A 15,464-nucleotide genomic window follows, 5' to 3' on the forward strand; every position below is an offset into this window, starting at 1 on the left:
CATTGTGTATTGTAAATGTATGCGGAACTGTAGTGTTGGTGTTGTTTGGGGGGGGACTTATTTACGTGGAACACTGCGCTTCACATGACGTTGTGGAAGTTTACGCTACAGCTCCGGGAGAATCAGATGTAAAACTCTACAAAACATCACTCCTCCTTGGCGGGAATGTGTCCACGGTGATGGCGAATCTTCCCGAGTGATCCCTGTCGTCGTGTGTCGTGTTTTCAGCGCGTGTCAGACGTTTGAGACGTTAATCAGCCCGTCCCTTCTGTTCTCCAATCATTGTAAACATGGAGGAGTCATCCAGCGTCCGCGCGCATCCCGGCCCCCATCCTGAAGATAACGGTGGGTCTGAAACTGTCAGTAAATGGAAGACGGAACATTACAAATAAATATCTGTGTCTCACATATCTATACAGACTTTAATGGACAACGTGAATAGTTCACATATGACATTCTTACCACATACATTCACTCCTGCCCTTATTGTGTTGGACTTTTACTTTCACATATAATTTTCATCTATAAATCTGCTCTGGAAAAACTCAGATATTCACATGTCTGCAATGCAACTACTGTAATAACTTGTTATTAATTACTCATTCTAATATCAGACATCAAACATGAATCATTCACATATCTACAATGTCATTTTGATTATTTATCCTAATTACACTGAAACTAGTAAAATGTATGACTGGAATTAATGACTATTTCATTAGTTGACTGGTCATTGACTACTGTAATGAGTCGTCCACTAGGCAGATTATGAACTGAAAAAAAGAAAAAATAAACAAAAAATAAAAAAATAAACGGTGACTCTTATTTCTATTTATTGCAGCAATAAAATACATTTTCTGTCCTTTAACAAGAGCATTTGTGGCACAACACTTTGAATGCATGACAAAGTTTGTTAAACAAATATTTAATTCACTATTCAAAAAATATTGCACCAGCAGTGAAATATTTTTTTTTCTGTTTAAACAGAAGTGCATGTTGTGTATAAGAGTAACAGTGTCTAACAAAGTTTGTTAAACAGACAACTAAATACTCAAGAGTTGCAATCAACACTAAAATAAACATTTTTGTTTGACTAAAAGTGCATAACGTCACCTGTTGACTACTAAAATAGTCATCAACTAATTTAGCTGTTGACTGTTTGTCAACTAGTTAACTAGTCATTGCAGCCCTTGTACTGATAGTAACAATTATGACTTAAAATACTGCGGAGCCACTGTCCATGGTGACCTGCTGTACACTATGGAAATTGTGAATGTTTTTCTTTGTTGTGTGATATTAAAATGATAAAAGTAACTGAGATTCACGTGCCCAGTCCTCATAAAAACTAAACTGCTCTCCTGATGTCATTGTAGTTATATAAAATGATCATTTAACTGAGAAGAACTGAATTAGTTACACGTATGTAAAATACACTGTAGTTTAGCATTAAAATGGCTGCTTAAATACTTTGAAATAATTTTTATGCCTATTAAATTTAGTTCTGACTGGTTAAATCAATCTTGTAGATATTTTGAATTTCAGCACTTGTTAGAATGTTATTGCAGGTATCTTTAAATAGCATTCTGTGTTAAGGTTTAGCTGCAAATAAATGTCATGGACATTTCTGTATAGTCACATTACAAATAACTGATAAACGTCTTCTTTATCTTTGTTATTTCTAGGCAGGTCGACTCAATGGCGCAACTGGACTGGGTTTTGGTGAGTGTCATGGGTTTAGTCTTGATGCTTTAATGGCTTTACTTAACTTTAAATACAAGCATACTTTTATACTATAAGGACTAGTTGCACACTTGCCTTCTCAGGGTATTTCAATGGTATTCATTACATTTAGTGGTTTCATGTTAGCCAACATTTGTTATAATTTGAAAAATTGTACTGTAAAATAAAATTACAGATTTCTCCTAATGTGAAAATTGTCTGAAACATTTGATCTAATGCGAGTACACAATTGAACAAAATATACGACATAGACATAGTGGTTTTTAGATATTCTAGTGAAGAAATATTTTATATTAAAGCTTTAAACTTGTGAAAAAATGTGCTTTGAAAGCAGTATGGAAGCTATAACTTTAGAACAAAGGTCTATATATCGATTTTGTGTGAAACTATTAATCATTGTATTATATATGAAGTATACTGACATATATTTTATATTATTAAGGTTCATTATGCAGGATTTATCTGTGCTTTTGTTAAGTTTATGTTGGAATGGGTTTTTTTTCCTGTTGTTGTTTTTCCTGTTTTGAAACTGTTAAATTTCCCCATAGTGGGATCATTAAAGTCTTATCTTATCTTAGTCCTTTTAATATTGATTCTAATTATTGTCATGAAGAAAACTACACAAGTGAGGGTACAGCTCACAGAACTACAAGAGAAACTTTGCATCCACTGGGTTTTTTAATCTCTTACTGACATATATAAGTCACCCTCTTGTATTATCTGTCCCCTCTCAGGTTTCTTGGATTGTGCAACAACTTTGCATATGTGGTGATGCTGAGCGCCGCCCATGACATCCTCAAAAAACAGGAGTCAGAAAATGCCACAGCATCTGTAAGACAGAACACACTTCTTTTCATATCAACATTGTTAGTGTGTGTGATCACTCAACGTTTAAACAGAATGAATTCTGCAGATGTACAGAACTCTGGAAAAGTCTAATTCCACCTTTAGATTTGTTGTTTTTTAGTGTTGAAATGATCTTACATATTTATTCTTTATTCTCTTTTCTTCAGATACAACATGAAAATACAGGAAATATCTGCACAGCGTTAAAAGGCACAAAAAATTGAACTGAATATGTTGTAAAGGTATTTAGTGTGACCTCTAACCCCATGACAAGAAGCAGCACAAACAATTAGAAACATCTGACACATGTTGAATCAAATCTGGAAAAAAACACTGGTAAATTAAAGCCATAAATCTCATATTGTCTGAACTAATGGGTTAAAGACATGTTAAGTGCAAAGGAAGGTCACACTAAATACTATCATTTTGGATTATAGAAGCTGTTTGTAACCTGAAACTGTAGTTTTTCCTGCTGTACATACCTCACAGATATCCAGATTGGGTCTGAATACAGACATTGGCAAATGTATTTACTTGGACATTAGAACTTTACTAAACCAATAAACCTAATGTTGGACTAGGGCTGTAGATATAAAGCATTTTCCTCTTACCGTTCTGTTTTTTCTAGGTTTCATTCACTTTGAACGCGGACGTCCATGGTGGAAACAAAACCAACAGCAGCCGCTATGACTGCAACCCTGTCTCTACTGCGGTAAATGGATACACTCATCCACTCAATACACATCACCTTAAATACCATCTACATCACAAGGGTGGTTTTTAGGTTTTTTTTTTTTTTTAAGTAACAATGAAAATATTTGAGTTGATGTTGAAACTTGTAACTTCTAAGATTAAGAATACATGATTAACTCCTATAATCACTATAGTTGTGATTAAGTCCTGAAGTTATTGCAATCAGCAGAAGACATGGATTTGTGGTCCGCCACTGTCTCAATCTTGTTTATTTTTTGACAATTTTTTTGACATATTAGTTTATTAATGTATGTATTGGTTTAGTTTATTTGGTCAAGACAGTGCACATTAATGAACATCTGTATTAAAGAACAGATGTTCATAGATCAGACGTAAACATGCAGGATTATAATTAAAATGCTAATTTACATTGTTTAGTCCATAGGCAGGCAAGGCAAGGCAAATTTATTTGTATAGCACAATTCATACACAGGGCAATTCACAGTACTTTCTAAAAACGGAAAAGATACAAGTTAAAAACACACAATTAAAACATCATCAATAAAACATAGATAATAATCACTTAAAATAAAAGAGTAGAGTGCAGATAGAACACCTTCAGTTGTTTTATGCACAGTTGAACAGAGCCGTTTTCAGCCTGGGCTTAAGCATTGTCAGTACTGTCAGTTCTAGGACTCATTCTGGGGAGGTTTACCACTTTACTGAATCAATAAGTTAGTGTTTAGCGTTACCTCTGATGCCATGTGATCTCACTGTTCCGCCTCTTTTGTCCAAATATGGTCACTTCCATGTCTAAAATGCCAACATGATGATGATTTGCTGGCTTTAAACTGGCAGTTCAGAACCCAGCGAGCGACACACTCCTCCGTTCAGTAAATGTATGTCGTCTGTGGTTTGTATCCAAACTCACGAACAGGCTAACATTATCAGTAGAGTCAGGATGCTAGCTACTATTAGCCTCGAAATAAAACAATACAGACTCTAACGCAAGCTTCATGTAATCACAGTCGCACAGGGGTGTGTGAATGACATAGAGTTTTTATTTAATGAGATACAGTATGATAGCTTTAGTTCAGCTTTAAACAACAATAAATACTATCCCTCAGAAGCACAATAAGACTAAGGTAAATTCCTGGAGCTTCATGTTTGTGTGTTGCTGTTGGTCCCAATAATTTGTGTGATTGGATTTCATCAGGCTGTGCTGTTGGCTGACATCCTCCCAACGCTGGTCATCAAACTGTCGGCTCCCTTTGTCGTCCATAAAGTCCCTTATGGGTAAGACAGTGACAGTTAGAAACCAGTTTGGGGAACTCTCTTAACCTCTCTCAGTTGGCCTTGTTTTATGTCCTTGTTTTATACCAATTGGAACTGGAAAAACACTTTATCAGTGAATTTAAATCCTTGTGGTTACAGATTATACACTAAGATTGTTCTATTAAAAGGGAACATGTGATTCAGTGGACTGCTGCTAGTGAAAGTACACAACCAAAAACACAAATGACCCGACACTTTCCACTTCTGGGTGGTTTTTATAATTAATAATCTGCTCAGCACCTTTATACATATGGTGCGGGTGTGACGTGGTTGACACAAGTACAAGAGATTTTCACTTTCAGGTCAAAAAGGATGCAAGTAAATACCTCATTTGTGTTTGAAGAAGCATTTGTGACCAAATGTCTAAATGAGGCTCTAGAGGTTGTTGAGGAAAATAAACAGCAGGGAGTAGCTCATGGGTTCTATTTATCAGCCACATTGAGTCATATTAAGAGGAAAGTTTTTTTTTATAGAAGAGGCAAATGTATAAAATGTAATTGCCATTTGGAAACTTTGTGTTGGTGATGTTTAAATCATCTGACCATGCTGTCAAATTGTGTAAGAACAATAGCTTTTCTTTCCCACAAATCTTATTTATTGCAATAATTCCCTTCTGCATTTTGTTCAAGGGAATTAAATGCAAGTGTTAGCCTACAAAAAGCACATCCTCCCTGCAGTATTCTTAACTGATGGAACCCTCAGTGTCAAAACACAGAGTTACTTGTATGGAAGGATATTAAGAGGACAGTACTGAAATAATGAGTTTTAGAGGATGCTTGATGTGATGTGTTGACCTACAACCAATGAAGTGGACTTTTAAAATGATCTGCTATGGCTCTCAAGACTCGTTTGTGAAGAAATGTTCCTTTTATTTCCAGCATCCGAGTGTTGTTCTGCGTTGCCATGGCAGCACTGAGTTTTCTTCTTGTGTCTTTCTCCTCTTCTGTGTGGATGAGCATTTTGGGTAAGGACCTGAGAACAACCATTTTATTATTAATTATTGCTTTTTTATCATTACTGCTAGTGGAGCATTACCAAGAACTGTTAGCATCAGTGTAACTTCCTGTCCTCTTATCTTAGACGGACAGCTGTGGTTATTCAGTGTGATACCGTTTCAGTGTTATCACCATGCTAGGCCTGGTCATGAAACAAACTGATCCTTGTGTGTTACAGGACTTATCTTTGACTCACATCTTTAAGAAAGTAGACAAATGTTGGTTAGATTCCACTAAAGAGTCCAGTAGAACAGAACAGAAGAGTTTCAGTATATGCAGTGTAACTCATTCTGCTTCACCACTTGGCTTTCATTTAAAGGCCTTCCAATGCTCTTATACTCTCCGTTCTCATGTGATCATATGTGTGTGTTTGTTTTAACAGGAGTGATCTTTGCCAGTATCAGCTCTGGACTGGGAGAGCTGTCCTTCCTCTCCCTCACTGTCTACTTCAGTAGGTAAATGCACTTTATTTCTGTTTCTTTCTGTCTTTTTGTTTTAAGTCTCACCTCAGCACAGATGAGATAATAAGATCCACACATAAGATCCCAGTGTTCAACCTAATCTGTCTGTACTCACAGGGTGTTTCAGTACCATATGTTTGGCTTATTTTTTGCAGATATACTCCTGCCAAAAAAAGTCCTTACCTGAATTTAACTCAGTAAATAGTTCAGAATCCATTGGATAATTACTGCAGTGATTAACATGTTTCAGTTCTTTAACCCTTTAACTGATGCAGTATCATCTCATTTCTTAACATCCATTAGTTTGATAGAGGGCAAACAGATTGGAATGTGTTTACATGGATAAAGATCATGTGGTCTGATGAGTCCAAACTGACCCTGTTCCAGAGTGATGAAGTGATTACCCATCATGCCTAGTGTCTACAGTCCAAGCCTGTGGGGGCAGTGATTACCCATCATGCCTAGCATCTACAGTCCAAGCCTGTGGGGGCAGTGTCGTAATCTGGGGTTGGTTCAGTTGGTCAGGTCTAGTTGCGTCTGAAAAATTCAAAAGTGACCTCCTATCTACTTTTCCAAACCACTTTTCCTTGAACTTGGTGCAAAACATCATGGGATTAAGAAAAGATGAAAAGGAGAATTCACAAGGACTTAAAAAGACCACAGTGCTGAAAAAATCTGTCTGCTCTTACACTGGACAGATCTTATGTATGTCAGCCATGGTAAAACTGTCACATTGTGAAGATGAACCACAAAAACATGTGTGATACTGAGATATTTTGTATGCAGTATGCAAGAGTAGTTAGATGGATTAATTTTTGGAAAAAAAAAAAAAAAGGCTTTTATTGATTTCAGCGACAGCTATTTACATGTGTACATACCGCAAAATAAAAAATAAAAAAAAAACTCAACCAAATCTAGTGAAAATACAACATGTCATGAAGTGGAAGGACCAGAGGAGTTTGTATGGAAAAACTATATGAAATGTTGGGACACTAAAACACTTGAAAGTTTGAAAAGAAAAGACAAATGGATGATGTTCGAATAACTGTTTTATCCAGTTAGCTTTTATGTGTAAATACTGAAGTGTTCAATCTGTTTTGATAAACTGATATCTTCATTTGGACTGTGTGTGCCCTTTTATGAACTTTTATCAGTTTGCTTCCATACACTGGCAAACTTGCTGTTTTTAAAAGTGTTTCCTTTTGGGTACATTTAAGAAAAATTTAAATTATGGAGCAAATGCTGTTTTGAGACTCTGAAATGTCTGATCTTACTGCTTCCTTTCGTGTGTTACGGTGTTTTTTGAGTTTTCATTATTTGATTTTCTGTCGTATGTCAGGGATGTACTGGGGGGCTGGGGTTCTGGTACTGGTGGTGCTGGTGTCGCTGGAGCTCTGCTGTACTCGGGCCTCACCCAGATGGGCCTGTCCCCCCGGGTTACACTTCTCATCATGTTGCTTGTCCCATTGGCCATGTTAATTAGGTAAGTATGGAAGTCCTCCAATTTACACTAAGACATACGTGAGGAAATAAAGGCATATATTATGACAACCTCGATCTTCCTTAGCTCTGTGTGACTTTATTCTGGTTTTTTAATCCTTTCATTATTCCCACTGATTCTGTTCTTTCTGCCCTTTTTTCCCTTCATCTCCAGCTACTTTGTGTTGTTGGTGCCTCCGGATTCGTTACCTCAGTGGAAAATCAGGGAGATGCAAAACGCCGCTGTGGACGCTGAGGATCGGCAACGGCTGATGGATGGGTCAGAGGAAGAGGAGCAGGACAAACCCCCCCATGGTATGAGTTATCAACAAAACAGTACATAAAACCAAGCAGATCCAGAGGACGGCCTGCAAAAGGGTCAGGTTAGGCTTATACACCATGTTTGTGAATTTATAGGATTGAATGGTTTATAAAATGTGGTGAACTATTTGGCCAGAGGAGTCAGTGGCTGTCAGGGATAATATGGGTTAATTCGGGTTATTTAGGTTTAATTAGTGTTGTGTTGGAATGATCATGTCAGTCAGATATGTTTTTTTCTGTATTAGAACAGATAACAGAGTCTGAAGGATGCACTCGCTCATATTTAGTCTGTGCTGGTGATGAAATCTCATACTCATCTTTCATATAAACCCTGATCAGATTCGGTGTAAGTCCAGTCCTGTAATCTCATATGATCCTATCTACTTCAACTTCAACTGCACATGTTTTTTATTTGTCACATCTAGATAGTAAAGCAGAACATCATTATCAGTAGCGCTTTTTTAGGCTTAGAGCCAACTGAACTGTACATTTAATAGGTTTTAAAGTTCATGAAAATCAATTAATATAGAATCCGAGAAAAGAAAGAAAACTGAAAGTATAGTAAAAGAGTAATAAAGGACACTTCAGAATAAAGTTTTCTCTACATGTAACCTTTTTTTAGTGATACATCATATATTACAATATTATTCTCTGCATTCTTCATTGTTCAAGCAGGTCTTGAATTTACTATATTTCATATGCAGATCATGTAGATGTTCATAAAAGTTCAGGGTAAGTTCAATAGTTATTACATTAGAACAGAGAAAAATGAAGCAAAAGTGATAAACAACTAAATCTGTTATTAACTGAACATAAACAAAGTATATCCATCCACTGTCATTTATCAGACACAGGTTTTACTATTGAATCAGTATTTCAAAAATGATGATGTTTCCATGACACATCTGATGTCACTGTAAAGATGACAAACTGCATTTTACCTGAATTACATAAATGTATTCATAGGCTTAGTGGTCAGCTGGTTTTGGTGACTGACAGCTGTTTAAATTGTCCCTGTACTGGTCATGCTTATGACTTTGTACTTTGTGTATTACTTGTAAGCAAGAGAGGCGCAAATTCAGTAAAAAATCACCATAAATGCACCACACTGGACCTTTTTTTACATGAATTATGCACGGGGGCAGAACCTATGGGGAGCAGCCATTGCCGGCTGGAATTAACATAGCAGCATTGATTTTGAGTGATTGAGTGTGAGTAAACAAGCAGCAGTCAGTGAGCGAGACTGAGTGGAAAGCACATGTTCAAGAAGCTCGTGTATGTTTTCTGGGATTTTTGCACTTGTTATTTGTGCAGCTGTAAGCTTTGCACTTTGCCATTGTCCTAGAGACGTGACCCAGCACTGGTTTGTGTCATCTTAGACTGGTGTCTGCTGCACAGGGTTAGTGACCAGTCCATCGCAGCCCAGGTAATCAGACACTACAATGAGTCTGCGTCACTACCGGTGCTGGAACACCATGAAGGAGACATGTTGCTGAACATGACTGACTGACAGAGCACTGGCTCAGTACTTGTGCGTACTTGACAAGGGGCTATGATGAAATTTACCTAATGGAGCCGCTAGTATTATACATGATCTTTTGAAATAGCTGTACAGTTTAACTCTTCATGTCACATATGTACAAGGTACAGGTAAGTTACAGGTCTTTACTTTGTTCATAGTGTTTGTGTAGTCATGATGGGTAATGTTTGAACTTTGCTGTTAGTTAAGTCATATTTTGTTCTATCTGAATGTACCAGAGGTCAGAGGTCAGACAACCGAGCCCCTCTGCTTCACTGAGAAGCTGCAGATCATCAGAGTAAGTGATTTTCTGTCATTATTGAGCTTCAGTCTGACTCAGACTGGTTGAATATTTGTTTGTGATGGCTACTGTTGTCCTGTGAGTAGGGCCTTCTGAGGTTTGTGCTTCCTCTGTGTCTGGTCTACTACGCAGAGTACTTCATTAACCAGGGCCTGGTGAGTACTCTGCTGCCCCCTACTGTCTCCTTCCTCTTACTGCATGTTGCTAAGCCAAACTACCATTATTTTGCAGATAGTTTGCACATATAGAATAATGATTTCATTTCCAGATGGAGCTCCTGTATTTCCCCTCATTTTTCCTGTCCCATGCAGAGCAGTATCGCTGGTCAGTCCTTCGATTATTATACTGAGGCAAAGACTTTATTTCAGCGGCCTGAGAATGGAAGATTTGGTGAGGTTCTTATTTTGTGTTCTGCTCAGGTACCAAACACTGTATCAAGTGGGCGTGTTGGTGTCTCGATCTTCTCTGTGCTGCATGAAGATCAGGAAACTCTGGGCTCTTGCTTTGCTACAGGTAAGAAATAATGAATAACATTATTGTGGTTAATGCGAGCAGGTTGGCATGTGCAGGTCGCTGCAGTTTTCTATGTAAATGTACATTCTATGTATTTGAAAATGCATGATTTATCTGGATCTGAGTTCTGTTTAATACCGGAAAGTGTGTCACTGCAGTGTAAAACATGTCTGATTGTGTCGTCCTGTTGTTGTGGTGTTTTTCCTCAGGTGTTGAATGCAGTGATACTCCTGTTGGCAGTCCGGTTCCAGTTCTTGCCCAGTGCTTGGGTGGTGTTCATTATCATCCTCTATGAGGGTCTTCTGGGTGGAGCTGCTTATGTCAACACCTTCTACTTTATCAGCGTGGAGGTCAGCATGTCTGTCTGTCTGTATGGATGTCTAGGTGTCGATCAAAATACAACTGAGGGGTTTAGACCCATGACTCAGGACATAAACCTACTCCCAAAAAGCAGACTTAGTTTTTAATATTTTCTCAAGCTCATAAATTAATTTTTTTATGCACTTGGTAGAAGATTAATTTTTTTTTTTTTTTTTTTTTTCTTATCAGGAATTGTTCAAAAATATTTTGTTACCTCAACATAGCAAAGCTTGTTTTTTATTATGAAAGCAGGTTAAAGATTTTGTTATCTTGGCACAATATAGTTCATTTTCCTTTGACAATAAGTTAATTATTCTATAATTGTGATGTAACAAAGGTTTTTTTCTCAAGATAATGAATATGTTGTTTCATTTTCTTGAGACAACACATTTTGTTTTCTCAAAATGCTCAACCTCTCATCTTTGGAAAGTATGAAAAGAAACCATCTGACTTAAGAGCAGAAAGTGAAAAGAAATGTGACAGAGAGATGTTGAAGACAGACATGAAATGAGCTGAGTCTTCGAAAATTATCAGGACATCTCAAGATAAAGTTTGTTTTGTCATATAAAAGAACATGTTATCATGAAAAAAACAAGCTTTTCTGTTTGATGATAACAAAATAACTAAAAAAATCATTACAAGCTCAACCTTGTTGTTACTTCCATACATTGGCATAAAAAATGTCTTTGTTATTCCTTTATTTCAGTCCATTCTCCATTTGCATGTGACTAACCTGTCATTTTGCAGTGTCCTCCTGTGACTGTTAATGAACTTTGACTCGATGTGCTTCTGCTGTGTAGATGTGTCTAATATGTCTATTATCTGACAGACTGAAGACAGACACAGGGAGTTTGCGATGGCGGCCGCTAGCGTCGGAGACAGTCTGGGCATCGCTCTGTCTGGACTCTGTGCTTTCCCCGTTCACTCATACTTCTGTTCCCTGTGACGCCGCCCACTCACTCTGTCCAGCAGGATGAGGAAACACGCCGTGGGTGGGTTTTATTAGATTTCTTTTTTAACTTAAAAATGACTTCAGGGGAGTGGGAGTTCAGGACAAAACATTAACTCCAACGCAAGTGGGCACATAATCAACAGGTTTGTAATTACTCACAGTGAACTGTTCAACTCCCAGGTTTTATGAAAGGCTGCTTTTTGGATTCACATAATGGCCTATCCTGTGTGGAAAAAATGTCAGAGCATCACTGCAGGACACATAGTTTTCTGCAATGCAAAACCATGGTGAAAGGCTACATAAACATTTAGCTTGTGTTGGATGATGGTATATTGACTCTATGTCTAAGCTAATGGTAACTACAGTTGCATGTGCACTAGACTACAACAACAACAAAAAAGGATCTACATAGAAATCAGTGTTATTCATTAGTTTTTAAATGGTGTTAGCCTACTAGTAATAAAGAATGTTTGGTTTACCCCAGAGTTAAAGATAAGTAATGAAAAAAGGATTATGTTACAGGAATGGAGATGTTGATCTATAAATTCAGTGGAACTATGAACACAGGGATATGGCCTTAGAGCAAAGAAAAAGCATTTTTATTTCAGTACTTTAATTGTATGTAGAAAGTTTGCTTGTTTGTACAAAGTTTGAATGTTTTAGCCCAAATGCAGATGTTTTAGCCCAAATTCACTGAACAGCCCAATTTGTTTTCTGACCTTCTGTCATGACCTTTCAACTTTAAACCCAGAGCTGTTATCGTCATCCTGCTGCGGTCATGATGTACTAACACAAAGAATCTGCTAAATCATTATTCAGTGCTTCCCAAATGTGACAGGAAAAACAGTGGAGAGTGAAACGGGAAAGTGGTCTATATTTCAAGGTAAAGCAACATATTTGAGAACCTATTAACTACTGTTCATGATCATTATCTGATCATTATCATTCTTCCACTTCCCAGTTAACATTAATATTTGATTGTCTTATATATTATCATAGTGGAGGAGTCAATTCATTATGAAATATTTGTTTTGCTGCCTTTTCATGAAACCAACTGCTAGAACACATTCTTGTGGTGAATGAGTAGAATTTCACATAACACGATTGACTACCACAACATTTGAGAATCTGGTGAAAAGATATAGACACAGGAAAATTTACATTGAAGGTTTGAACACATCCAGTGGGTTTTACTTCCAGGCTTAACTAGAGGTAAAGTTATATTTAAGAATCTGTTTATGTATTTCCTGTTTGACCATGTATACTATGAGACAGTAATGTTAGTGCTCACATTAGGTGGTAGAATATGTTTATTATGGTTTTACATTGAAACATGATCCACTGTTCCTCCATATTTTCACTTTCTAGTGTCTCATGGGAACTTCCCGTGTTTTCTAATGGGCAGTTTTAACGTCATGATGCTTTGTAAAACTGTGTTCTGACATTATCCTATTGATAACAGATTTGAGTTTCCCAAAAATAGTGACCATATGAATAGGGGCCATAAAATGCAGATATTTTGCTCCCAGGTCATAATGTAACAACACATATGTATTTCTAACTAGACATTTTGCTTTTACTTAAAACTGAGGCTGTCTGGTACTTTCTGAAAACAGTTCTATAATACGTTGTGTTCTGAATGTTAGGAAACAGTTGTAAAGCCCAACAACTTAGCTGTTTTATCACTGTTTCAATAACAGTTGGACCTTTAATGGCACATTGGTGCTTTTACTTAAACTGCTTCACAGTGCCTTCTGTTTATTAAAGTCACATGGAATCAGTTGTATTTGTGACTTGGGTGTAGATCTGCATACTGTTCAACTAACAGAACTGAATGGACCAAAAATGCCTTTTTTCACTTTAAGTATCTTCTACCAGGGGTTCCCAAAGTGGGGGTTGTGAGATGATTTTCAGAATACTCTTAATGTGATCCTTGAGGTGATTGCAATAGATTAACATCAGTTTTGTAGCACTTGCAGATTGAAGGTAGAAAGTTTGATTTATAAATCTTATGGAGCATAGGATGAAGATTTACTTTACAAGTGCAAAGCTCAGAACATTAGCATGTGAACCACAACTTGACAATGACAAACCGATGAGGCATTGTTCGGCCTACAGGTTGACTAATGGTGTCACATTTAATAAAAATAAACATAAAAAGGCCAATAAATGTTGTAAAACAGACACATTAACCTAAATAAACGTTAACACAAAACCCCTCTTGAACCCCTGCACATAAAACAGAACACAATAAGTAAAATGTCCAGTACCCACAATGCAATGCAGCAAATATGCCACAGTATCATTTACAGGTGACACATGACTCTACAGCGCCACAGTAAACATCACTTCAGTGTGCACCAGTAGATTTCTTCTGAACTCATCATTATGACAGCAACAATGTTCAGTCATAAGTAACATGGAGATTACCTTGACGTATTCTGCTTTTATTGCATAGTAAATTGTTATATACAAAATCATATCATGGTTGTCAGGCTGTTCTGTTCTTTTGTGTTTTTATGCTCATGTTTGGATACACCAGGGATCACCAGTCCTGGTCCTCGAGGGCCAGTATCATGCTTGTTTTAGATGTATCCCTCTTCCAACACACCTGATTCAAACCATAAGCCTATCATCAAGCTCTGCAGAAGCCTGATAACGACTGTCAGGTGTGCGGGAAGAGGGAAATATCTAAAACATGCAGGATACCTGCCCTCGAGGACCAGAATTGGTGACCCCTGGGATACACCTTCTAGTGCATGAGCCCTGTGCGCACATCTTTTTTATGTTTCAGTCACTTTGAGGATAGTGGAGGTCGCCAGTTTAAAAGTTTGGGAACCCCTGTTCTAAACAAGCAAAGTAGCTTTTGTGGATGTGCAAATGAGCAACATCTAAGGTATGAATCAATTAAAAATGTTTTAGTGTGTTTTATTAATCAGTCATGTCAGGTGTTTTTGCTTCTCAAAGATGATGATTTATCATTTATTATTTTGGTCTTTTTGACAAAACAAACATGCTTTCAGAACATCTGTTTTAATGTGTAATAATGACTAATAATGACTACAACTGCATTAATGTTCTGACATACTGTATTTCATCTTGGTTTGTCTTTCACTCTAAACCCTGACTTCATTGTATACCAATGTGCCTGTTCCTACTGTTTTACTTACTTTGTAACATATGCTGCTGCTGCTGTTGAATTTTTATAACTCTGGTTCAACATATTGATTTATTGATTGTTTTTTACCCTATGCTTTCTTTTTTAGACAAAACTGAAATATATTAAGTGTTTGACAGTCTAATGCTGTAATTTTATATCTGACCTTCCTACACCCTGGTGGTTACATGAATAATTTGGATGTGTCTTGTAAAATAAAGGATTTGAAAGTGTAAATACTAGATGTGGTTATTACTATAGTTATCCTATGGGCTACTGTATAGTACAGTGGTCATTATCATAAAAAAACAACAAAAATACCCCCCTAAAAACCCAATGTACATCAGTTATGTCAATCCTAATTCCAAAAAAGTTAAGACATTATGTGAAATGTAAAGAAAAACAGAAAATCAATGATTTACAAATCTCATAAACCCATTTTATTCACAGTAAAACATAGAAAACATCACACATTGGTTAAAAATTTTTAATGTGATGGGGCCAGTGGGTCTCTAGAAAACTAGGACATAAATAATGAAAAGCTGGAATCGTAGATGGTACTTAAAAAAAAAAAAAAAAAAAAACTCAAAGAACTTCACAACTAATTAAATTAATGAGAAAAGTCAATGACATGAATGGATATTTAAAAAGTATCTTAGAAAAGCAGAGCCTTTAAGGAGTAAAAAATGGGATGAAGTTTACCAATTTGCAAAAAACACTGTCTACAAACTGGAATAATGTCCACAATTTGTTCCTCAATGAAAAATGGTAATGAAATTAGATTTCTGTTGA

The 15,464-nt window shown here is 36.7% G+C and overlaps 1 protein-coding gene across 2 annotated transcripts; it reads left to right on the forward strand.

Moving 5' to 3' along the window:
- Positions 1-79: 79 nt before the first annotated feature.
- cln3 (CLN3 lysosomal/endosomal transmembrane protein, battenin) lies at positions 80-14,904 on the forward strand. 2 transcript variants are annotated; one of them, XM_030141586.1, is made up of 15 exons: positions 80-345; positions 1,683-1,719; positions 2,475-2,571; positions 3,215-3,298; positions 4,496-4,575; positions 5,493-5,578; positions 5,992-6,064; positions 7,410-7,553; positions 7,725-7,864; positions 9,629-9,687; positions 9,777-9,845; positions 9,959-10,014; positions 10,110-10,203; positions 10,413-10,553; positions 11,393-14,904. In XM_030141586.1, the coding sequence occupies exons 1-15, from the start codon at positions 291-293 to the stop codon at positions 11,507-11,509; spliced, it is 1,332 nt and encodes a 443-aa protein (XP_029997446.1). In that variant the 5' UTR covers positions 80-290; the 3' UTR covers positions 11,510-14,904. The 2 variants fall into 2 exon arrangements, with proteins under 2 accessions (XP_029997446.1, XP_029997447.1); XM_030141587.1 differs by having other exon boundaries at positions 80-339.
- Positions 14,905-15,464: the final 560 nt, after the last annotated feature.

This window comes from Sphaeramia orbicularis, chromosome 8 (assembly GCF_902148855.1).
Source record: "Sphaeramia orbicularis chromosome 8, fSphaOr1.1, whole genome shotgun sequence".
Classification (NCBI taxonomy): Eukaryota; Metazoa; Chordata; class Actinopteri; order Kurtiformes; family Apogonidae; genus Sphaeramia; species Sphaeramia orbicularis.

What these genes read in the sequence shown, in the direction of transcription:
- cln3 (XM_030141586.1), top strand. Translation starts at nt 291, where the DNA reads ATGGAGGAGTCATCCAGCGTCCGCGCGCATCCCGGCCCCCATCCTGAA. An exon ending in GCAACCCTGTCTCTACTGCG is followed by an intron (nt 3,299 to 4,495) that starts GTAAATGGATAC and finishes GGATTTCATCAG; the next exon opens with GCTGTGCTGTTGGCTGACAT. An exon ending in CTCACTGTCTACTTCAGTAG is followed by an intron (nt 6,065 to 7,409) that starts GTAAATGCACTT and finishes GTCGTATGTCAG; the next exon opens with GGATGTACTGGGGGGCTGGG.